The sequence below is a fragment of the Bufo bufo genome, chromosome 6 (assembly GCF_905171765.1).
Source record: "Bufo bufo chromosome 6, aBufBuf1.1, whole genome shotgun sequence".
NCBI lineage: Eukaryota > Metazoa > Chordata > Amphibia > Anura > Bufonidae > Bufo > Bufo bufo.
The window spans coordinates 167,923,529-167,949,745 of record NC_053394.1 but is presented as its reverse complement, the minus strand read 5'-3'; the positions used below and the strand labels follow the sequence as shown (position 1 = coordinate 167,949,745).

Below are 26,217 nucleotides of genomic sequence, written 5' to 3'. Positions count from 1 at the left end.
GCAATAAATGGTGAAAGTAGTGTAGGTCAGAAGTGTAAAAAGTGGCCTGGTCTTTCAGGGTGTTTAAGCACTGAGGGCTGAGGTGGTTAAAGTCAGTATAAAACTGAGTCTGCTTATATAGAACCTACCAGTAGCCATTTGGCTCCAGGAGAAGTATATAGTGGGCTCAGCATGCATGTTGGTACTTGCATCCCTGGATCCGATGAAAGCTGTAATGGCACCGGACGGGGTTAAAAGCAGAGTGTGCTTGGCGTGCATGCTGCACCTGCATTCCCTGGACTTTGTGTGGCTGTCATGGCCCACAAACAGGTAGGAACTAGTGTTAAGGACCACTCAATAGAGGCGACCTTGACGCGGTGAGTGGCTTATTACGCTTTGGCCAAAATGTACACCAATGCCTCATCCAGCATAGAGGCAGGGCAGAATGCTGGTTGCAGAGTGCCATTGCATTTGTGTCTTTTTCTTTGTATATGTATTTCGCCATAGCGATGTGCACCTGCATATAGGGTTGTGCTGATTGAATCCCCCACATTTATTCAGACAGATTCTGCTCTTTTAAGGGAACTTGTCACCATGAAAATGCAGTGTAATCTGAGGGCAGCATGTTCTAGAGCAGTAGGAGCTGAGCAGATTGATATATAATTATATGAGAAAATATTCATTATAACTTGTATATAATTCTTTTAATGCACATTCCGGGCTTTGAAGTCCAAGAGGCAGTCCTGTCAGTGATTGACAGCTATCTCTGTATATACTGTCATAGAGGGAAGCCTGTCAATCACTTATAGGACAGCCACCTGGACTTCAAAGCCCAGAATAAGCAGGGAATTAAATGTATAAAATTACAAGTTTTACTGAATCTTTTTTCATAAAACTATATATCAAGCTGCTTAGCTCCTCCTGCTCTACAACATGCTGCCAGTAGCTCAGACACCATGTTTAATATGACAGGTTCCCTTTAAGAGCACTGGAGGCGGAGCTTTACTGTCCAGTGCTCTCTGCATTGCACTGCTTCACAGCCCCTCCTCTCTGAGTGACAGCTATTACTACTACTACTACTACTACTCCTCCTCACTTGCAGCTGCTTGTGAATAGTGCTTTTAAATAAAAACCACAATCAAAACACAGTAGATTGCATCTGCAAATTTTCTTTAATGCACATACAGAAGAGAAGTGACGTTAAGACAATGTTAATACTAACTAAACTATTTTAGCATACAACTGTGTAAACTCTATGGACAAGTCTTTGTTTGAATTACTCCTGTGTTCCCCTCTATATCCTACATTCTAGGTGATAGAATAGGGCCTCTGTCCAGCATGGATCATCTGATGTTTTATAAGTTGTGAGTTTCGGGTAAAAGACTTCCCGCACTCAGAACATAAAAACGGCTTCTCTCCTGTGTGTGTCCTATGATGTCTAACCAGTACCGAGCTATTAGTAAAAAACTTGCCACATTCTGAACATGAGTATGGTTTCTCCCCGGTGTGGATCCTCTGGTGGGAAATAAGATTGGGGCTACTTCTAAAACATTTGCCACACACGGAGCAAGAATAAGGTTTTTCCCCGGTGTGAACGCGCTGGTGCAGCGTGAGGTTTGTGCTACTTGTGAAACATTTGCCACAGTCGGCGCAAACAAATGGTTTCTCTCCCGTGTGAGTCCTGCGATGCTTGATGAGGGAAGCCTTCTGGTTAAACGACCTCCCACAGTCAGAACATGCAAAAGGCTTCTCCCCGGTGTGAATTCGCTGATGCGTGATAAGGTGGGCACTGACGGAGAAACTCTTCCCACATTCTGAACAAGAGAATGGCTTCTCCCCCGTGTGAATCCTCTGGTGCCTTACATACATGGAATTTTTGGCAAAGGTTTTTCCACAGTCTGAACATATAATTGACTGCGACTGTACATGAACCCTTTGGTGTTTTACCAAATCTGCATTTCTTGTGAAACATTTTTGACACTCCGAGCATTTGTAACTTTTCTCGGTGGTATTTTTTGATTGCTCAGATCTGGGGAAGGACTTTTTATAAAATCGTCCATCATTTTCCATGGCTGCAGCTGAGGAACTGCCATCTGCTCTTGGTGAATCGCTGTCTTCTCCACTACATTCATCAGTGTAAGGTATCAGATAATCTATTTGTGTAAAGGTGTCCGTGTCTGTGGAGTCAATTTCATGACAAGGAACAAACTCCTGCTTAATGTGGACAGACGGATACTGTGGAGAGTGGGCTATGGTAGACAATTCTTTATCCACAGCATTTCTTTCCTGAAATAAAACAGACTCCTCCTTAATATGAGGGGATGAATACTGTAGTGTGTGATCTGCAGCTGGACACATTTTAGAGGCTTTATCTGAATCAGATTCTTGGTTAATACTGTTCGGTAAATTCTGTGCCTGACTCATAATTGGAACCACTTCTTCTTTAATGTTAAGCGCCTCTTGGTTGCACATGAGCTTTGTAGGTGCACAGGCATCACTGTCCATGATAGTCTTTTCTTTACAAGTATTTGCACCTTCCTCAATGTGGCCATTGGGGTCTTGTGTCAGTGAGTACATTTCTGCATTAATCTCTACATCAATGCCATCTTTACATGTCATGGATTCTTCTTTAACCTCTGTAGCAACATGATTAGCTTGAAAACTGTCTGGCAATTCTGTAAAAACACACAAACTGTAATAAAAACCGCACATGATATCTATCTGTATTTGATGTCTATGGCCCCTTTCACACGGGCGAGTTTTCCACGCGGGTGCAATGCGTGAAGTGAACGCATTGCACCCGCACTGAATCCGGGCCCATTCACTTCAATGGGGCTGTGCACGAGTGGTGATTTTCATGCATCACTTGTGCGTTTCGTGAAAAATCGCAGCAAGCTCTATTTTGTGCGTTTTTCACGCAACGCAGGCCCCATAGAAGTGAATAGGGCTGCAAGAAAATCGCAAGCATCCGCAAGCAAGCGCAGATGCGGTGCAATTTTCACGCACGGTTGCTAGGAGACGATCGGGATGGGGACCTGATCATTATTATTTTCCCTTATAACATGATTATAAGGGAAAATAATAGCATTCTGAATACAGAATGCATAGTAAAATAGTGCTGGAGGGGTTAAAAATAAAGAAATAATCTAACTCCCCTTAATCCACTTGTTCGCGCAGCCGGCATCTCTTATTTTTTTTAACCCCTCCAGCCCTATTGTACTATGCATTCTGTATTCAGAATGCTATTATTTTCCCTTATAACCATGTTATAAGGGAAAATAATACAATCTACACGACCTTGAACCCAAACCTGAACTTCTGTGAAGAAGTTCGGCTCTGGGTACCACATTCAGTTTTTTATCACGCGCGTGCAAAACGCATTGCACCCGCGCGATAAAAACTGAACAACGGAACGCAATCGCAGTCAAAACTGACTGCAATTGCGTACCTACTCGCACGGGTTTGCCGCAACGCATCCGGACACGCTTGTATGAGAGAGGCCTATATCAGCAAAATGTCTGGATTCTTGATCCACAAAGTGCAAGAGTTGGAAATTCTGGGATCAACAGACAAATAGTTAAAGAGGACCTTTCACCGATTCTTACCCTATGAACTAACTATACCGACATGTAGAGCGGCGCCCGGGGATCTCACTGCACTTACTATTATCCCCGGGCGGAGATACCAGTCCCTAAGTTATGGTAGGCGGAGTCTGCCCTAGCGCTGGCCAATCGCAGCGCAGAGCTCACAGCCTGGGAGGTTATTTTCTCCCAGGCTGTGAGCTCTGCAATGCGATTGGCCAGCGCTAGGGCAGACTCCGCCTACCATAACTTAGGGAACGGAGATACCGGAGGGCATAGCAGGAGAACGGAGCGGCGCCCGGGGATAATAGTAAGTGCAGAGAGATCCCCGGGCGCCGCTCCACATGTCTGTATACTTAGTTCATAGGGTAAGAATCGGTGAAAGGTCCTCTTTAAAGCAGACCCATCTTCTGGATAAGTTTGTGTGTTGAAATTAAAGGGGTTGGCCCATTTCACACATTGGTGGCATATTGCTAGGATCTCCTAGCCAATAGTATCTCCAATAGCCAATCCATTAACGGAGGTGGGACCCACTCGTATCTCCAGAACATGAAGTGAAAGACAGCAAGCCACATATGCACGGCTATCCTCCATTCACCACTATGGCCTGGCTATTTTCAAAAGTCCCATAGCAATGAATGGAGAGGTGCCGTGCGTCTTTCTCTCCATTCACTGTTATGAGACTACTCAACATACTCGAGAAAGTTTTCGTGGCTGTGAATGGAGAGTATGCCACTCATCTGTAGTGTGCTGGCCATTTACTTCAAGGCCTCATTCTTGAGGTAGGAGGGACCCACACCTATCTGACATGCCATAAATGTCCAAGATGGGACAACCCTTTAATCATAATGTGCATGTGCCCTACAAAACATTTTTGCAAATTTTTCAAAGGAGTTATATTTCCATAGTTATTTATTTTCAAGGGTTCCAACATGAAAATACAAAACCTTAGGGTTCATTCAGACAGCTGTATGCTATCCGCAAAAATGCGGATCTGTTTTTTTGCAGATAAGATGCTGACCCATTCACTTCTATGGGGCCCTTTTATATTCCACGGTTCCGCAAAACAAATGAAACATGTCCTATACTTGTCTATGAAAATCAGGACATGGCCCCATTGAAGTCTATGGGTCCGCAAAAATACTGAATGCTATCCGTTTTTTTACGGACATGCTGAACTGTCCGCAAAAAAACGGATCTGCATTTTTGCGGACAGCATAAGGCCGTCTGAATGAGCTCTTATTGATATGATAAGTCCACTTCAAGAGGACCTGGTATCTGAAATGCAATGTAATTTGCAGGCAGCATGTTATAGAGCAGAAGGAGCTGAGCAGATTGATATATGGTTTTGTGAAAAAAAATTAAAGTAATATTATACATTTAAATCTCTGACTTCATTGTTCACTGGGGACGTGTTATCGGTCACTGACCATTATCTACAAGTGAAAAAAAATTAGAATATCGTGCAAAGGGTCGTTTTTTGCGCTCCGTATACGGAACCATTCATTTCAATGGTTCCGCAAAAAAAACGTAATGTACTCCATATGCATTCCGTTTCCGTATTTCCGTTTTTCCATTCCGTTGAAAGATAGAACATGTCCTATTATTGCCCGCAAAATTCAAGTCAATGGGTCCGCAAAAAAAACTGAACACATACGGAAATGCATCCGTATGTCTTCCGTATCTGTTCCGTTTTTGTGAAACCATCTATTGAAAATGTTATGCCCAGCCCAATTTTTTCTATGTAATTTCTGTATACTGTATAAGCCATACGGAAAAATGGAACGGAAACAAAAAAACGGAACAACGGATCCGTGAAAAACGGACCGCAAAACACTGAAATAACCATATGGTAGTGTGAAAGAGGCCTAATGCAACTTAAAAGGTGAAACTAATATACGAGACAGACTCATTACATGCAAAGCGAGATATTTCAAGCCTTTATTTGTTATAATTTGGATGATTATGGTTTACAGCTTATGAAAACCCCAAAGTCACAATTTTGAGGTACCCTTTGCTCAGGGGGTATGGATTAATTAGCTGACTAGACTGTGACACTTTGAGCCTAGAATATTGAACCTTCTCACAATATTCTAATTTTAAGTTGCATTAATGCAATTCCTTTTAACTTGCATTATTGAAATAAATGAACTTTTGCACGATATTCAAATTTTTCGAGTTTCACCTGTATGTATACACATTTACACAGAGAATGATATCTATCACTGATAACTAGTGTTGAGCGGACTTGTTTTTTAAGTTCGGCATCCAAAGTTCAGGTTGGGGTTATTGAAGAATCTGGATTCCAAATTCCGTTATGGTCTGTGGTAGCGGAATCCAAAACGATAACCCCAACCCGAAATTTGGACGCCGAACCTAAAAAACAAGTCCGCTCAACACTACTGAGAACACCTTCCCTGTGAAAATGAAGTCAGAATGAGCAGAGATTTAAATGTATACTTTTCAAAGCCACAAATTATATATAACATGCTGCCTGCGTTTTATGGTGGTTCTTTAAGACTTATGCTTGTATTTTTGGTCAGAAAAGGATCCATAGTTTCCCCAAGGATTTCTTACCACATCTCAAAAGAAAGAAGTAAGTAAACCTCAAAATGGCTGTACTACCTACAATTGTGTGTAAAAAAAAATTGCAAACCATTTCTTTTAGGGAAGTCTTTCCAGTCTCTAATGAGATGCAGTCCTGTTTTTGCTAAGGGTTTACACATCCTTAATGAATCCCTTGTGCAAACTAATGAATCAAAACCTAAATTTTTAGTTTAAGCAAAATCTTTCTCAGACTGTAATCTAATGAGGATAATGCTCTGCTGCATGAGAGAGACATTTTAGTACCTTAAAGGGGGGTTTTCCGGGCTCCTGATATTGACGTCCTAGCCTTAGGATAGGTAATTAATATGCGATCAGTGAGGGTCCGACACCCCGTACACCCACCGATCAGCTGTTCCCTGCAGCCTCCAGAGCTGGAACTAGAACTTGAATGAAGGAGGAAGGACAGCTCTGTTCAGTGTAGTGGCCATGTCGGGTTACTGCAGCTCATCTCCTACTGAAGTGAATAAGAGCAAAGCTGCAGTAACCCAACATGACCACTACATTTTGAATGGAGCTGTGCTTCCTGTTCCATTTCAAGTGCTAATTCCAGCATTGGAGGATGCAGGGAAGAGCCGATCATGGGAGAGTGGAGTGTCAGGCACTTATTGATCGGATATTAATTACCTGTCCAGAACATAGGTAATTAATGTCAGGAGCCTGGAAACCCCCTTTAAGGGCTCATGCTACATGAGCAGTTTTCATGTGCAAGTGCCTACCGCTACCAGGGCATGCTGGGAGTTGTAGTTTTGCAACAGCTTTAGAGCCACGTGTATGACATCCCTGGGATAGGTCATCAGTATCAGATAGGTGGGCTGAGCAGCTGTAATTACACTGCACTAATGCTACAAAGGAGACGACACACGATTAAACTTCGAAGAGGAAGCAGCACTCGCAAAAGCGCAAGGGCCCCTTTAAAAAAAAAAAAATATCGGTAAAGGTGCCAGGAGTCAGTCCCCTGCCAATCTGATATTAATGACCTACCCAGAGGATAGGTCATCAATATTATACCCCTGCACAATCCATTTAAAGTCATTCATGTGCTTCAACCCTAAGACTCATATGGATGATTCAGTCACTAACCACCCTTTACTGTTCAGTCACAATGGCAAAAAGAGAATGTCCTCTTACCTAGAGGTGTAATTTGTTGGTGCTGCTTCATTACATTGTCACTGTGGAGAGATGAATGCCCTAAATACTTCCAGACCTGCAGAAATAGACAGTGACATCCTGACACTCTGTAGAAACCTCTGTCACACAAACAATATTACAGTCCTCATACAGACGTCTCCATTGGTGTTAATGCCCCTACATTCTCAGCAGTGCTCACCTCTCCAGTGAGAAGATGAATGATCCTGTTGGTGAGTTCTAAGATCTTCCAGTCATTCGTTCCCTCTGGCATCGGAGTCTGAGATGAAGATGATGGCAACATGATCGAGGTCTGAGTCCTTCTCAGTTCTCTTGTATCACTGGGTGTCACATGATCTCCAAACTTCTTTACAACCGTGTAATCCTACAAATTGAGTATTTAAGCAATTAACTACAGGAGAAACTGAAGGATTGGCTATTTCAGCACTCCCTAAAATTAACAAAACAGGCTTAAAGGGGTTTTCCAACACAGAGCATTTACCACCTATGGACAAAATGTCTGATGGCAAATAAGTGTGGGCAACTGCCTAAAAATAACAGAGATGCCACTAGCAGTGACATGCTGGAGCTCCATGTTCTTGTGGAGACCAGTGGTGAATGACATGTCACCAACACATGTGCCCCAGAACACGTCACTGGTCCCCAACACTAGAGAAGACAGTATTCATAAGACTCAAGAGAAATCAAGTAAATACTTAAAGGGACTGTCCCGATACTTCTATATTGATGGATTATCCTCAGAATAGACCATCAATATCTGGTCAGCAGAGGTCAAATACCCACACCAATCAGATGTGGCAATGGAACTACACAGCTCCCATGAAATCAGTCCCCAACTGCACAATCACTCATGTGTTGTCTGTATGATCTACTGGTGAGAATGGTTATGTTGTGTAGAAGTTGAGTACGGCAGAACCAGTGCATACTGGTACGCAGAATAAAGACACAAATATGGCATCTTGTGGACACGAAACTCTGAGGACTAGAAAGCCATACCTGCCCTGGTGATCAGGCAAGACCATTGCTGTATTAGAAAATGTCTACCAGGTAGTAACCTGGTGTCATTTTTGGGCTTCACTGCTACTCTGCTGCTTCCTGGACACGTGCAGAGGGAACAGAACACTAAAACCAAATTACCTTGTACAAAACCGCAGGCTCTATGCACATAACCAGTGGCAGATGCATCCCATTCCCTGCATCCTCCTGGTCTAGGAAGCATCTTCCATAACTGTTATTTCCTAGACCCAGGTGACGAGTCACTGACACGACAACTGATGGCATTTCATTGGCATGACATTCTGTATATGTTACATGTTGTCTTGTCACTGAATTTTCGGGTTAACCCCTTCAGGACCCTGCCATTTTTCACATAAAGGACCAGGCCATTTTTTGCAAATCTGACACGTGTCACTTTATGTGGTGATAAATTTTAAACGCTTTTACTTATCCAAGCCATTCTGAGAATGTTTTCTCGTCACATATTGTACTTCATGACAGTGGTAAATTTGAGTAAAAATATTTCATTTTTATTTAAAAATAAATAAATGCCATATATACCAAAAATTAGCAATTTTCAAAATTTCAATTTCTCTGCTTTTAAAACAGATAGTGATACCTCCTAAAATAGTTATTACTTTACATTTCTCATATGTCTACTTCATTTTTGGATCATTTTGTAAATTACATTTTCTTTTTCTGGGACGTTAGAAGGCTTAGAAGTTTATAAGCAAATCTTGAAATTTTTCAGAAAATTTCCCAAACCCACTTTTTAACCACCTCCGGACCGCCTAACGCAGATTCACGTTCCGGAGGTGGCAGCCCTGCGCTCAGCGACGCATATATGCGTCATCTCGCGTGAGCCGAGATTTCCTGTGAACGAGCGCACACAGGCGCGCGCGCTCACAGGAACGGAAGGTGAGAGAGTGGATCTCCAGCCTGCCAGCGGCGATCGTTCGCTGGCAGGCTGGAGATGTGTTTTTTTTAACCCCTAACAGGTATATTAGACGCTGTTTTGATAACAGCGTCTAATATACCTGCTACCTGGTCCTCTGGTGGTCCCCTTTGTTTGGATCGACCACCAGAGGACACAGGTAGCTCAGTAATATGTTGCACCAAGCACCACTACACTACACCCCCCCTGTCACTTATTAACCCCTTATTCACCCTTGATCACCCCATATAGACTCCCTGATCACCCCCCTGTCATTGATCACCCCCTTGTCATTGATCACCCCCCTGTAAGGCTGCATTCAGATGTCCGTATGATTTTTACGGATCCACTGATACATGGATCGGATCCGCAAAACATGTACGGACATCTGAATGGAGCCTTACAGGGGGGTGATCACCCCATATAGACTCCCTGATCACCCCCCTGTCATTGATCACCCCCTTGTAAGGCTCCATTCAGACGTCCGTATGATTTTTACGGATCCACTGATACATGGATCGGATCCGCAAAACACATACGGACGTCTGAATGGAGCCTTACAAGGGGGTGATCACCCCATATAGACTCCCTGATCACCCCCCTGTCATTGATCACCCCCCTGTAAGGCTGCATTCAGATGTCCGTATGTTTTTTACGGATCCACGGATACATGGATCGGATCCGCAAAACACATACGGACATCTGAATGGAGCCTTATAGGGGGGTGATCAATGACAGGGGGGTGATCACCCCATATAGACTCCCTGATCACCCCCCTGTCATTGATCACCCCCCTGTCATTGATCACCCCCCTGTAAGGCTGCATTCAGATGTCCGTATGATTTTTACGGATCCACTGATACATGGATCAGATCCGCAAAACACATACGGACATCTGAATGGAGCCTTATAGGGGAGTGATCAATGACAGGGGGGTGATCACCCCATATAGACTCCCTGATCACCCCCCTGTCATTGATCACCCCCCTGTAAGGTTCCATTCAGACATTTTTTTGGCCCAAGTTAGCGGAAATTATTTTTTTTTTTCTTACAAAGTCTCATATTCCATTAACTTGTGTCAAAAAATAAAATCTCACATGAACTCACCATACCCCTCACGGAATCCAAATGCGTAAAAATTTTTAGACATTTATATTCCAGACTTCTTTTCACACTTTAGGGCCCCTAGAATGCAGGGCAGTATAAATACCCCACATGTGACCCCATTTCGGAAAGAAGACACCCCAAGGTATTCCGTGAGGGGCATATTGAGTCCATGAAAGGTTGAAATTTTTGTCCCAAGTTAGCGGAAAGGGAGACTTTGTGAGAAAAAAAAAATATCAATTTCCGCTAACTTGTGCCAAAAAAAAAAAAAAATTCTATGAACTCCCCATGCCCCTCATTGAATACCTTGGGGTGTCTTCTTTCCAAAATGGGGTCACATGTGGGGTATTTATACTGCCCTGGCATTCTAGGGGCCCTAAAGCGTGAGAAGAAGTCTGGGATCCAAATGTCTAAAAATGCCCTCATAAAAGGAATGTGGGCCCCTTTGCGCATCTAGGCTGCAAAAAAGTGTCACACATCTGGTATCGCCGTACTCAGGAGAAGTTGGGCAATGTGTTTTGGGGTGTCATTTTACATATACCCATGCTGGGTGAGATAAATATCTTGGTCAAATGCCAACTTTGTATAAAAAATGGGAAAAGTTGTCTTTTGCCGAGATATTTCTCTCACCCAGCATGAGTATGAGTATATGTAAAAAGACACCCCAAAACACATTGCCCAACTTCTCCTGAATACGGCGATACCACATGTGTGACACTTTTTTGCAGCCTAGGTGGGCAAAGGGGCCCACATTCCAAAGAGCACCTTTCGGATTTCACAGGTCATTTACCTACTTACCACACATTAGGGTCCCTAGAATGCCAGGGCAGTATAACTACCCCACAAGTGACCCCATTTTGGAAAGAAGACACCCCAAGGTATTCCATGAGGGGCATGGCGAGTTCCTAGAATTTAATATTTTTTGTCACAAGTTAGCGGAAAATGCTGATTTTTATTTTTATTGTGACATAAAATAAAAACTTCCATGAACTCACTATGCCCATCAGCGAATGCCTTGGGGTGTCTTCTTTCCAAAATGGGGTCACTTGTGGGGTAGTTATACTGCCCTGGCATTTTAGGGGCCCAAATGCGTGAGAAGTAGTTTGAAATCAAAATCTGTAAAAAATAACCGGTGAAATCCGAAAGGTGCTCTTTGGAATGTGGGCCCCTTTGCCCACCTAGGCTGCAAAAAAGTGTCACACATGTGGTATCTCCGTACTCAGGAGAAGTTGGGCAATGTGTTTTGGGGTGTCATTTTACATATACCCATGCTGGGTGAGAGAAATATCTTGGCAAAAGACAACTTTTCCCATTTTTTTATACAAAGTTGGCATTTGACCAAGATATTTATCTCACCCAGCATGGGTATATGTAAAATGACACCCCAAAACACATTGCCCAACTTCTCCTGAGTACGGAGATACCACATGTGTGACACTTTTTTGCAGCCTAGGTGGGCAAAGGGACCCACATTCTAAAGAGCACCTTTCGGATTTCACCGGCCATTTTTTACAGATTTTGATTTCAAACTACTTACCACACATTAGGGCCCCTAGAATCCCAGGGCAGTATAACTACCCCACAAGTGACCCCATTTTGGAAAGAAGACACCCCAAGGTATTCACTGATGGGCATAGTGAGTTCATGGAAGTTTTTATTTTTTGTCACAAGAAAATGGAATATGAGACTTTGTAAGAAAAAAAAACAAAAAAAAAAAAAACATCATTTTCCGCTAACTTGTGACAAAAAATAAAAAATTCTAGGAACTCGCCATGCCCCTCACGGAATACCTTGGGGAGAAAAATTTATATATGAATGTCGTTTTTTTTTGCAAAACTTTACAACTGAAAGTGAAAAATGTCATTTTTTTGCAAAAAAAATCGTTGAATTTCGATTAATAACAAAAAAAGTAAAAATGTCAGCAGCAATGAAATACCACCAAATGAAAGCTCTATTAGTGAGAAGAAAAGGAGGTAAAATTCATTTGGGTGGTAAGTTGCATGACCGAGCAATAAACGGTCAAAGTAGTGTAGGTCAGAAGTGTAAAAAGTGGCCTGGTCATTAAGGGTGTTTAAAGGGACTCTGTCACCACTTTCTAACCCCTCCTTTTAAAAGTATTGTTATCTCCATGGCGCCCCTGTGATTACAAAGGTGTTGTTAGAAGATAAATTCGCCGTCTCCTTTTGATAAAAAGAGCTTTTATCTAACCTGTCAATCTTCTTGATAAGGTGCCCAGGGCGTTTCTGTTGGTCTCAAGCTGCCGCCCGCCGCCGCCGCTGTTGGTGCCCAGCTCCTCCCCTGATGCTTTCAGCGCCGCCTGAATGTAATGAAATACGCCTCCGGCTCTCGCTCAGTGCCCCCTCCTCCTTTTCAAAGATCCCGCGCGTGCGCACAGGCCTGTGCCTGATGCGCCCGTGCGGACATTTACAATCAGCCTCATTGAGCGAAGTGCGCATGCGCGCACTTCGCTCAATGAGGCTGATTGTAAATGTCCGCACGGGCGCATCAGGCACAGGCCTGTGCGCACGCGCGGGATCTTTGAAAAGGAGGAGGGGGCACTGAGCGAGAGCCGGAGGCGTATTTCATTACATTCAGGCGGCGCTGAAAGCATCAGGGGAGGAGCTGGGCACCAACAGCGGCGGCGGCGGGCGGCAGCTTGAGACCAACAGAAACGCCCTGGGCACCTTATCAAGAAGATTGACAGGTTAGATAAAAGCTCTTTTTATCAAAAGGAGACGGCGAATTTATCTTCTAACAACACTTTTGTAATCACAGGGGCGCCATGGAGATAACAATACTTTTAAAAGGGGGGGTTAGAAAGTGGTGACAGAGTCCCTTTAAGCTATAGGGGCTGAGGTGGTTAAGGACCAGTTCAGGTCTTAAGTCACTTTGTGAGGCTTACATAAAAGAAACCACCCATAAATGGCCCTATTTTAGAAACTACACCCATCAAGGTATTCAAAACTGATATTACAAACTTTGGTAACCCTTTAGGTGTTCCACAAAAATTTAAGGAAAATGTAGATGAAATTTCTGAATTTCACTTTTTGGGCAGATTTTTTCATTTTAATTCATTTTTTCCAGTAACAAAGCAAGAGTTAACAGCCAAACAAAACTCAATATTTATTGCCCTGATTCTGTAGTTTACAGAAACACCCGTAAACTGCTGTACGGGCATACGGCAGGGCGCAGAAGGAAAGGAACACCGTATGGTTTTTGGAGGGCAGATTTCACTGGGATAATTTTAAGTTGCCATTTCACATTTGAAGCCACCCTGATGCACCCCTAGAGTAGAAACTCCCAAAAAAATGACCCCATTTTGGAAACTACAGGATAAGGTGGCAGTTTTGTTGGTACTATTTTAGGGTACATATGATTTTTGGTTGCTCTATATTACACTTTTTGTGAGGCAAGGTGACAAAAAATGATGATTACTTACGGGTAATTAGATTTTCCAGAGCCCATGACAGCACCACGAGAGAGAGGATCTGCCCCCACAGACAGGAAACCTGAAGAATAAAAGGGCGGACACTCTCCTCCAAATTCAGTGTGATATCCAAGCATCGGAGGAAGTCCGCCAACATAATGTTAGACACTCCATAATAATTTTCATTTAACAAAGGTTTTTTTTTTGGCTTCACCCGCTTTATATTAGAGAACCAGAAAAAACACAGCAGGGAGGGAATATAAGGGTGCTGTCATGGGCTCTGGAAAATGAAATTACTGGTAAGTAATCATAATTTTTCCCTTCACCCATGACAGCACCACAATAGATTTACCAGAGGAGATTTCAGGGTGGGAGAGTAGAAAGAAGCACCTTTTCCCCAAAGGAAGACCCCGAAGGAGAGGAGTTCAAATCAAGCCGATATTGTTTGAAAAAGGTTGAAGGAGAAGACCAGGTAGCTGCTCTGCAAATATCTTCTATGGGAACAGAGGATCTTTCCACCCAGGAGGTAGCAACTGCCCTGGTAGAATGTGCCTTAAAGGATAACTGTCATATTTTTTAATTTTTTTGGGAGTATTGGATTGTGGCGATTAATATCACCTTTGTGGCCCTATTTCAACTTTTCACTGTGGATTCAATTACCCCTCAATTCCACATTTTTGTTCCCTGTTTTGCCTATTTTTACCTGTGCTTTAAATAGGGTTGCTAGGCATGGTCCGTCTATCTGTTGATAGACGGAGCACGCAGAAGCAAGCTGCGTGCAGGCTCACATTAGCCAGGGACTGTAAGTAAATGATTAAAGCCAGGTCCTCCCCAGCAGCTGATAACAGTGCCTGGGCTGTGTGCACTTCTCCCTGTCCCTGTGCTTGGCAGACGCTCCCTCACTCAGCAGAGCTGGAGAATGCAGAGTTGGAGCAGCGCACACCAGGGAAGGGAGATCTGCCATCTGCTCAGTGTATAAATGAAAGCAACATGTGGTAAGAGGACCCCTTTGTGCTGCAGGAGATTAACCCTTTAGTGGAGAGGGCTCTGGTTACTGACACTTTTGGGGGGCTATTGTTACTGGCTAGTGCATGTGAGGAGCTCAATGCATTGTGGGTAGTGAGGGCAGGCGGGATTAGCCTCAGGGTGAGGGCAGTGACTGGTTGCTAAGAGCTGAATGTTATTAAATATGGGGTAAGTCAGTCTAATAGTAACTGATTCTGGAATATCATGTTATTAGTAACTACATATATGAAAATTGAAATTAGGGTCTAAATGTGACAGTTATCCTTTAAGACCCACCGGAGGAGATAACCCGGATGCAAGATAAGACAAGGATATGGCCGAAACAATCCACCTAGCAATAGAACTTTTGAAGACCGCATTACCCTTATTCACTCCTTTAAAGAGAATAAAGAGTGAAAAAGATTTGCGCCAATCTTTAGTGCGAGATAGATAATTAATCAAAGCCCTTCTGACGTCTAGGCAGTGAAGGGATCTTTCTTCTTAGGACCCAGGGTTTTTAAATAGGGTAGGAAGAACAATTTCTTGGGACCTATGAAATTTGGAAACGACTTTTGGAAGAAAAGCCCGGGTCTGGACGTATCAGAACTTTATCTTCTAAAATCATGGTATAAGGAGGATTGATGGAAATAGCCTGAATCTCATTAATCCTGCGAGCAGATGTTAAAGCTATTAGAAGACATAACTCCAAGGTGAGACATCTAATGGAGCTGGTCTCCAGAGGTTCAAATTGAGGTTGGGTTAGGGCCTTTAAAACTAGGTTTACATCCCAAGGAGGAGGTCTAGCTGAAGTTGCCGGAGTAGATCTGGCTACTGCTCTAAAGAACCTCGATACCCATGGGCACCCTGCAATGTCTTGCTTAAATAGGGCCGACAGGGACAAGACGTGTACTTTTAAAAGGTACTAACCGCTAGTCCCAGATCTACTCCCTTCTGAAGGAACTCTAATATTAGATGAATGGGAGCAGAAGAGGGGATGCCATTAATTTGGATATGAGCAAAATCCAAAAATCTCTGCCATACCCTAGCATAGATGGCTACTGTTACCTTTTTCCTACTTGTTTTTTGCGTTCCGTATACGGGCCGTATTTGGCGTTCCTTATATGGTCCATATATGGAACCAGTCATTTCAATGGGCCCGCAAAAGATGCGGACAGCACTCTGTGTGCTGTCAGCATCCGTTACTCCCTTCCGTGGCCCCGCAAAAATTGAGTCCTGTCCTATTCTTGTCCGTTTTGTGGACAAGAATAGGCATTTCTATAATGGGCCTTGTAACGGAACGCCTAGCACCCCGACCGGGCACCTCCGTCGATAGATGCTCCTAGTGCTTCCAGAGGACTCCAAGCACTCCACTTGACACCGTCAGCACTGCAGACCCCACGAACCGCCGAAGCTTGGTGGAGGTCTCGCCGTCTCCTACCCACCCTGGACCTACGACAAGGCTCCAGGCTCCAGTGGGTGAACCTCTCCTAAATGCAGAGAGAAGGAACCATGAAGAAGAGTAGAGATCAAGGCATCAGAGAATCCTTTCCTCCCTAGCAAGTACCTTTCAAGTTCCAGGCAGTTAGGTGGAGATTCTTTATGTCTGGATGAAAAACTGGACCCTGGCTCAACAGACTCGGGATCTCTGGAAGAACCCACGGATCCGAGATCGACATGATCCGAAGCCATGTGAACCAAGACTTTCTCAGCCAAAACGGAGCAATGAGGATAACCCTTGACCCATCTTCCCTGATTTTCCGTAGTACATGAAGAATTAAGGGAACGAGGAGGAAAGGCATAGGCCAGGGGAAATTTCCAATTCTATAGGAAGGCATCTATCCCACAAGGGGATCCCGTTGGATCTAGGGAGAAGAATTTCTGAACTTTCTTGTTTTGGTAGGTAGCAAATAGGTCTGTGTCTGTCTGTCCCCGGAGGGCAGTTATTTTCTTGAAAATGGATTGGTCTAGAGTTCATTCGCCCTGAGAAAGAAGTGGCGGCTGAGAAAGTCTGCCTGTCTGTTTTCCACGCCCCTGATATTTACTGCCGATATAGATGCACACTCTTTTTCTACTAGTAAGAGGATTCTTTGGGCTTCCTGCATTAGAATTTTGCACCTTGTGTTCAGGTACGAGACTACTGTTTTGTTGTCTGTCATAATTCTGAGATTTTTTTCCCCTTATTCTTGGAAGAACAGAACTCATCGCTAGACGTACAGCAGTTAGCTCTTTTAGTTGGAGGACCCCCTTTGGATATCCCCCCCAACAACCCTGAAGGGAGATCTCCTGAATGTGAGCATCCCCCCTTCCAGGGGCTTGCGTCCGTAGTTAGACAAATCAAGTCTTCCAGCTTCCATGGGACTCCCTGAATCAGATTTTCCCTCTCTAACAGCCACATCAAGTTCTGGAGAGTCTGGTCCGATATTCTTATTTTCGCATCTAGGGAGTCGTTTTTCTCCCAGCAAGACAGGATCTGCCACTGGAGAGCCCTTGAGTGGAGTTGCGCCCATCGTACTGCTGGAATACACGATGTGAGGGATCCCAGGATAGACATTCCTTTCCTCATTATGATCACCGGGTTTCTGATCAGATGTCAGAATTTTTCCTGGATAAGAATTACTTTTTCCTGTGGTAAAAAACAACTCTGGCAAAATGAATCTAATATCAATCCCGGAAAGGACTGTCTTCTGGTGGGATGTGGTCTTGATTTTTCCAGATTTCATCTCTTCAAGTTTATTATTGTCCTGAAAGAACCATCAGTTTTTTTCACTAGAAACAGGGGAAAGTCAAAGCCCTCGCCTTCTTCCGCCTTTGCTACTGGGACTAAAACAGATTTTTCGACTAGTTTTAGTACCTCACTTTCCATGGCAGTATTTCCTAGAGCCGAGGCCTGATCTTTTGTAGTTAAGAATCTTACTGGAGGGGCCAAACGTAATTATAATTTTAACCCGCTGAGAATGGTGTCTAGTATCCAAGAATCTTGAAGAAATTTTTTTTTTTTTTAAATCTGCCCCCCAACTGACTTCTGGCATCATTGCTGATCCTGTTTCTTTTGGTTTCCAAAGGACTGATTGAAAAAGTAATTTCTACCTCTCTTTTGGTTCCAAAACCTATCTTCCCTGGATTTCCTTCTTAGGTTTTGTCTGCAACACATTAGTATAAGTGCATCAGCAGAGAGAAGCATAACATCACCCAGAACACTCACCCCCTCTGCCTGTCCCTACTAGTGCACCAACTGATGCCGCATTACATTCCCAGGGACAGCAGGCATGTCTGAGGACCAGATCCAGCGCACCATTGGATCGACATAGAAGCACCACCAGAGGGAAGGAACCTGAAAGAAAAACTGCAGGCTTCCCAAGAGACAGGAAACCACACTGATTTGGGAGGAGAGTGTCCGCCCTTTTATTCTGCAGGTTTACTGTCTGTGGGGGCGGATCCTCTCTCTCATGGTGCTGTCATGGGTGAAGGGAAAAATAGCAAAAAATAAAAACGGTGCCAAAACAGCTATTTCTAATGTTCATCTGACAGGTTAGATCATGTGGTATTTTTATAGAGTAGGTTGTTACGGACGAGACAATACCAAATATGGTTGTTTATTTCAGTTTTAAATAATAAAGCATTATTGAAAAAAAAAAATTTTTTGTGTCTCCATATTCTGAAAGTCATAGTTTTTTTTATTTCTTGGGCGACTGTCTTATGTAGGGGCTCATTTTTTTCGTCATGAGATGACGGTTTGATTGGTACTATTTTAGGGTGCATATGACTTTTTGATCGCTTGGTATTACACTTTTTGAGATGTAAGGTGACAGGTGTAAGGTTTTTACACTTTTTTTTTACTGTGTTCACCTGAGGGTTTAGGTCATGAGATATTTTTATACAGCAGGTTCTTAGGGACGCGGCGACACCTAATATATATACTTTTATTTATTTATTTAAGTTTTACACAATAACAGCATTTTTTTAACAAATAAATCATGTTTTTGTGTTTCCATATTCTCAGAGCCATAGTTCTTTTTATTTTTTGGGCGATTATCCTAGGTAGGGGCTAATTTTTTGCGGGATGAGATGACGGTTTGATGGGTACGGTTTTGGGTTGCGTATAACTTTTTGATCGCTTGGTATTACACTTTTTGTGATGTAAGGTGACCAAAAAAATTGTTTTTTTACACAGTTTTTATTTAAATTTTTTTACGGTGTTCAACTGAGGGGTTATTTCATGTGATATTTTTATACAGCATGTTCTTACAGACGCGGCAATACCTAATATGTCTACTTTTCTTTTTTTCCTATTTGCTACCCAATTTTTTTTTACTTAATTTGGGGAAAAGGACGCTTTTTTTTTTTTTTTTTTTTTTACTTGAAAATTTTAATTTTTTTTTACACTTTATTTTTTGTCCCACTCTGGGACTTCAACTTTTGGGGGTCTGATCCCCTTTACAATGTACCGTATACTTGATTTTATTTTTTTACATTTAACACAATAAAAGCATTTTTGAAACAAACAAAAAAAAATCATGTTTTAGTGTCTCCATAGTCTGAGAGCCATAGTTTTTTTTATTTTTTGGGCGATTGTCTTAGGTAGGTGCTCATTTTTTGCGGGATGAGTTGACGGTTAGATTGGTACTATTTTGGGGGGCATACGCCTTTTTGATCTCTTCGTGTTGCACTTTTAGTGATTTTATTTAGCACAGTTTTTATTTTATTTTGTTGATGGTGTTCACCTAAGGGGTTAGGTCATGTAATATTTGTATAGAGCTGGTCGATACGGATGCAGCGATACCTAATATGTCTACTTTTCTTTTTTTCCCCATTTTAAAAAAAATTACTACTTTATTTTGGGAAAAGGACGCTTTTTTTTTTTTTTACTTGAAACTTTTATTTATTTATTTTGTAACCAGTGTGTGATTGTGTGGCTATATGACGTGCCTGTCTGAGAATTATTGTCTATGTTTGTAAAGTGGTATATGAGGGCAAGTCATGAGAAACAATGGTCTCATCAAGCGGAAGGAGCACCATGGTAACCAGGTTTTGAGGGATTTTTCTCTGGTTCTATTATAAGCAGAGATTTCCTCAAATGTACATATTTGGTCTATTTTCTGCATCCATTCTTGGTGGGTGGGTGGGTGGGTCTGAACTCAACCAATGCAAAGGAATTAAGGTTTTTGCTGCCGCAATGAGGTGTGTTACCAGATTTAGTTTAGAAGGTTTATAGGTATCTGTGGTATGTGCTAAGATAATGTGTTCAAGTTGAATCTTGAGCCTAGTATTGCATACTTTGTTCGTTGTTTCTTCTACATTTTTCCAGAAGGCCGTAATAGCTGGGCATGTGAACAATATATGTGATAAAGATCCTGTAGCGTTACCACATCTCCAGCATGCGTCAGACTGTGAGAGACCATGTGTGTGAAGGAATTCCGGCGTTCTGTACCACCTGGTGAGTAGCTTATAATGGTTCTCTTGAAGTCTGACACATGGCGAGAAGCCGTGTGGTCTGGTGAGAATTTGTTTTATATCTGCATCCGAAAGAGTTATGTTTAATTCCTTCTCCCATGAGTAGATGTTGGCGGGTCTGCTCACCTCTTTCTTCTCAGAAAGTAGGGAGCATGTGTGGCCTAGTCTCCTTTGTGAAATTTGTGTTGATTTCAGTGTTCCCTCAAATTTTGTTAATTGCGTAAGGGCTGGGAAGGTTTTGAGAAACCTGTCTGTCACTTTACGGAAGTGGGCCCAATGTACAGTACAGACCAAAAGTTTGGACACACCTTCTCATTCAAAGAGTTTTCTTTATTTTCATGACTATGAAAATTGTAGATTCACACTGAAGGCATCAAAACTATGAATTAACACATGTGGAATTATATACATAACAAACAAGTGTGAAACAACTGAAAATATGTCATATTCTAGGTTCTTAAAAGTAGCCACCTTTTGCTTTGCACACTCTTGGCATTCTCTTGATGAGCTTCAAGAGGTAGTCCCCTGAAATGGTTTTCACTTCACAGGTGTGCCCTGTCAGGTTTAATAAGTGGGATTTCTTGCCTTATAAATGGGGTTGGGACCATCAGTTGCGTTGAGGAGAAGTCAGGTGGATACACAGCTGATAGTCCTACTGGATAGACTTAGAATTTGTATTATGGCAAGAAAAAAGCAGCTAAGTAAAGAAAAACGAGTGGCCATCATTACTTTAAGAAATGGAGGTCAGTCAGTCAGCCGAAAAATTGGGAAAACTTTGAAAGTAAGGGCTATTTGACCATGAAGGAGAGTGATGGGGTGCTGCGCCAGATGACCTGGCCTCCACAGTCACTGGACCTGAACCCAATCGAGGTGGTTTGGGGTGAGCTGGACCGCAGAGTGAAGGCAAAAGGGCCAACAAGTGCTAAGCATCTCTGGGAACTCCTTCAAGACTGTTGGAAGACCATTTCAGGTGACTACCTCTTGAAGCTCATCAAGAGAATGCCAAGAGTGTGCAAAGCAGTAATCAAAGCAAAAGGTGGCTACTTTGAAGAACCTAGAATATGACATTTTCAGTTGTTTCACACTTGTTTGTTATGTATATAATTCCACATGTGTTAATTCATAGTTTTGATGCCTTCATAGTCATGAAAATAAAGAAAACTCTTTGAATGAGAAGATGTGTCCAAACTTTTGGTCTGTACTGTAGGTCTCCTAAAGGTACAGTACCTAAGATATCTTGTAACTTAGAACGGGTCGGTGTTTTGCCTTGAGGAAGTAGGTCTGTTAATGTGGTGTTATTCAACTTCTGCCAAAAGTCGTTGTAGGGCGAGTCCATGTTTGTTACCGCGTTTGGGATTAGGGCAGCAGGCATGCAAGGGGACGGGACTGGAGCCAGGGAGTTTCTAGTTGTCAACCATACCCTGCACATCCCTAGAAACAGGGGGTTCAGGTCTGGAACTTTTAACGCATGCACAGTCGGCCACCCAAAGAATGGAACGTAGCGGTCTGTTTATAGACTCCTGTGCAAATAGTGTGAGATTGTTTTGTTTTCTGGGACTTATCAGGTCCATCCAGTTGTTAAGATGGTTTGCCCGATATATGCTTAGGATGTCTGGTAAGCCGATGCCCCCATTCTCTTTTCCTTTCGTCAATAGTGAGTGGGAAAGTCTGGGTCTGCGACCCCTCCAGAGAAACCGCGAGAAAAGCGTTCTGACAGAGGTGAAGAACTTTGCTGGTAGATGTGTTGGGATCATCGAGAGTATGTAAGTTATTTTAGGAACTATGTACGTTTTTAGTAGGTTCTGCCTACCGAGCCACGAAATGTATGGATGGTCATACTCGTTTGTGAGACGTTTAAGTTCCTCTAGGAGGGGAACAAAGTTAAGGGTATATAAGTCTGATAGTTTCTTCGGGAGTTGGATCCCTAAGTATTTAATGGTATTCTTAGTCCAGGGAAAGGATGACCATGGTTTGATTTCTGTGACTAGTGCGTTAGGGAGAGATATATTTAATACCTCTGATTTAGTGAGATTAACTTTGAAGGATGACACATATCCATATTCCTCTAGTAGTGTTTGTAAAATTTGTAAATTTGACTGGGGGTTGGAGATTAGGAAAAGCAAATCGTCGGCAAACGCCATACAGTTCAGTTGCGCTTTTAAAACCCTGAATTTGTGGATTTTGTCTTACACTCTGAAGTAGTGTTTCAACTACCAATATAAAAAGGGTTGGGGATAACGGGCAACCTTGGCGTGTCCCATTAGCTATCTTAAAAGAGGGGGACAATATCCCATTTATTTTTATTCGTGCTGAGGGGTTTGTGTATAATGTGAGAATTGCTGACGTCAGCTCTGTTAGGAAGTTGAATTTACGTAGAGTGGCTTCCAGAAATCCCCAATCCACTCTATCAAACGCTTTTTCAGCGTCAATTCCTAGTAGAGCAAGTGGGGATTTGTAGTGATGGGCCGCGTGAATAATATGCAGGAGTTTACGTGAGTTATCTCTGCCTTCCCTTCCTTTCACGAAGCCTGCTTGTTCAGGGCCTATCAAACGGGGGAGCAGAGGGCTAATGCGATTTGCAATTAATTTAGCCCATATTTTGAGGTCTAGATTTAAAAGGGATATGGGTCTGTAATTCTCGCATGCCTGTGGGTCCTTACCTTGTTTGTGAATTAAAGTAATATGTGCTTCCAGTGATTGTGGGAAGAGAGTTCCTCCAGTGAGAAGATGATTACAAAGATTAGTGAGGCAGGGTAGAAGTATGTCTGCGAATTTTCGGTAGTACAACAGGGGGAGACCGTCAGATCCTGGACTTTTCCCTACAGGAAAACTGGATAAGATCAAACTGACTTCTTTTTCAGTAACTGGTGCTATCAGTGTGGATCTTTCTAAATCTGTTATTTGGGGGATCTCCGGGGGGTTTCAAAAGTTTTGGATTCTGGAGGGAAGCAACGGATCTCTATCAGGCCGCAAGTTATATAGGCTCGTGTAGTACGAGTGGAAATCTCTGGCTATTTCAGAGGTTTGAGTATGGATCACTCCTTGCTTTGTCTTAATTTTATGGATATACTGCTGTGCACGCGCCTTTTTTATTAGAGCCGACATCAGCTTCCATCCCTTGTCCCCGTGCGCGTAAAGTTTATGTCTGAAGTGTAGCTGTTGTTTTGCATGTCGCAAGTCAAGTAAGCGTCTCAACTCTATTCTGAGTTTCTTTAGATTTTCCGTTTGTGCTGTAGCGGGGTTTGATTTGAGGGTAGCTTCCTCTGAAGCTATTTTATTTAGTAGGTCATCAACCTCTTTCTGTTTTCTCCTTTTAAGTGTTGTGCCCAGTGCAACCAAGGCTCCTCTAATGCACGCCTTGTGCGATTCCCAGAGAAGCGATGGGGAGATATTGGGAGTCTCATTTTCCCTAAAAAAGGAAATCAGGTGGTTGCGAATACGGGACTGGGCTTCCTCTGTGTCTAGTATAGATTCATTTAGTCTCCAGATCCACTCTCTGCTAGGGAGTTGTTGGAGGCGACATATCGTGGAACAAGGGGAATGGTCCGAAATCGTAATGTTCCCTATATGCGCGGAATGAAAGAGATGTACAGCCTGGGCAGAAGCAAAAATGTAGTCCAAACGCTGTAGGGTATCATGGAGTAGTGAGTGAAAGGTATAGTCTTTGGTCGTTGGGTTGCATGTTCTCCACACGTCTATCAGTTTAAGGGAGTGCAGTCTTTCCCTAAGTCTCATAATTTCTCTGAAGGGGACCCGGGCCTCGACTTTCCTGTGGAGGAATCGTCTGCTGGGTTAAGCACAAGATTTATGTCCGTACCAATGATAATTGTGCCCTCTGCAAACAGGGACATCGTATAAAGTGCTTTAAGTAACCAAGTTACAGGCTTGGTGTTTGAGTTCCAATCATCCCTTTTACCAACAGTAATCTGCCTTCGGCATCTGTGACAGTGTTAGAATGCGAAAAGAGTATGGAATGGTGGATGGCTATGGAGACTCTTCTGGAGGCCGAGGAAGGGCTAGTGCTATGGTACCATTGTGTAAATGGCGATTTGGGAAGTTTTGGAAGTTTGTTAGTTTTAAAGTGCGTTTCTTGCAGAAAAGCTATATGTGTTTTGAGCTTCTTCAGTAACAACAGTATGTGACTTCGCTTGTTGGGTGAGTTCAGACCTTTAGTGTTAAGGGTGGTGAAATGTACATCCATTAGAGTTAACTAGTGGGCTATATATTAACTGGTCAACGTAAGGTATTTGATGGGGCGAAGGTGAGGGGGGGGGTGTACCGTGCGTCTAGGTTGTTTCGTATAAAGTGAGGTATGTGTTTAGTCCTCCGTATTAGGAAGACTAAAGTGAAGTGTGGGGGAAGTGTTCAGGAGCAAGACAGGTATATCAGTCCTGACAAGCAGTGTGCAAGCGGCTGACCCATGAGCCTATGTCTTCAGAGAGTGAGTGGTATGGTATATTAGGTGTATCTATTAGGAGGATGTGGGTTATTAGGAGAGGTTAGTATTGATTGCGGTGTAGGTGGCCTGTTGGTTTCAGCGGCGTATTGCTAGCCTGAGTAATTTTATGTGTGTTGAGAACTACTGGGTAAATTAACCATTTAGATTTATATCCATGATGGGGCCACACAGCGTTCCGGGGGGAGGGGGGGAATTCTGCCTATTCATTCTTAAAAGGTAGGAGGTGTGGAGAGGGGGGGGGGAGAGGAACATAGCGGTGATATATGCAATATGTAATACATATCGTCAAAGTTTGGCTATGGCAACATGGTAAGCTTACACCTCTTCAACATTATGCCAATACAAGATAAAAAGCATATGAGTATAGTAAAAATATTACGATTAATATAGGCAATAATGAGTGAGGGGGCCCATTCATTCTTATAAGGTGGGGGGGGGGAGAGAAGAAGAAAGAAAAGGGAGGTGGGGCATAGCTGTAATATACATAATATGCAATATATATCATCAAAGTTTGGCTACAGCGACATAATGAGTATACATATCCTCAATATTAAGATAAGACAGCATGATGAACCTATGAGTATAACAGAAATCATATGGGTACTGTAGGCGATAATGAGGGAGGGGTTGGAGAGGGGCGGGGGGAGAGGAGGGATTCTGCCTATTCATTCTTCGGCCCCTTTCACACGGGCGTTGCGGGAAAATGTGCGGGTGCGTTGCGGGAACACACGCGATTTTTCCACGCGAGTGCAAAAGATTGTAATGCGTTTTGCACTCGCGTGAGAAAAATCGTGCGTGTTAGGTAATCAAACGTGAACTTCTTCACAGAAGTTCAGGCTTGGGATCGGGGTTCTGTAGATTGTATTATTTTCTCTTATAACATGGTTATAAGGGAAAATAATAGCATTCTGAATACAGAATGCATAGTAAAACAGCACTGGAGGGGTTAAAAAATAAAAATAAAAATTTAACTCACCTTAGTCCACTTGATCGCGTAGCCGGCATCTCCTTCTGTCTTCATCTTAGCTCTGTGGATCACAGATCATGTGATGGATCATGTGATGACCGGAGTGACGTCACCACAGGTCCTGTTGCTCCACAGAGCTAAGATGAAGACAGAAGGAAATGCCGGCTACGCGATCAAGTGGACTAAGGTGAGTTACATTTTTTTTTTTTTTTTTTTTAACCCCTCCAGCGCTGTTTTACTATGCATTCTGCATTCTATTATTTTTATAAACATGTTATAAGGGAAAATAATAATGATCGGGTCTCCATCCCGATCGTCTCCTAGCCATCGTGCGTGAAAATCGCACCGCATCCGCACTTGCTTGCGATTTTCACGCAACCCCATTCACTTCTATGGGGCCTGCGTTGCATGAAAAACGCACAAAGAGGAGCATGCTGCGATTTTCACGCAATGCAAAAGTGATGCGTGAAAATCACTGCTCGTGTGCACAGCCCCATAGAAATGAATGGGTCGGTATTCAGTGCGGGTGCAATGCGTTCAACTCACGCATCGCATCCGCGC

The 26,217-nt window shown here is 43.0% G+C and overlaps 1 protein-coding gene and 1 long non-coding RNA gene across 6 annotated transcripts in view; both read right to left on the bottom strand.

The window, feature by feature from the left end:
- Positions 1-1,136: 1,136 nt before the first annotated feature.
- LOC121004111 (gastrula zinc finger protein XlCGF26.1-like) overlaps positions 1,137-26,217 on the bottom strand; it is a 42,504-nt gene continuing 17,423 nt past the window's right edge. For 4 of the 5 annotated variants that reach the window (XM_040436229.1, XM_040436231.1, XM_040436230.1 and 1 more), the window contains 3 exons: positions 7,495-7,677; positions 7,296-7,371; positions 1,137-2,654 (listed from right to left, as the gene is read on the bottom strand). In XM_040436229.1, coding sequence (XP_040292163.1) covers positions 1,288-2,654; positions 7,296-7,371; positions 7,495-7,677 — 1,626 coding nt within the window. In that variant the 3' untranslated portion in view covers positions 1,137-1,287. Of the gene's footprint in view, positions 2,655-7,295; positions 7,372-7,494; positions 7,678-8,309; positions 8,768-26,217 lie in introns of those variants that run through there. The other variant, XM_040436233.1, reaches the window with a different exon arrangement.
- LOC121004145 lies at positions 7,868-17,313 on the bottom strand. The gene is made up of 3 exons (XR_005779667.1): positions 17,303-17,313; positions 12,556-12,563; positions 7,868-8,353 (listed from the first exon to the last, which is right to left on the bottom strand). It is a non-coding gene; the product is annotated as an uncharacterized LOC121004145 (long non-coding RNA).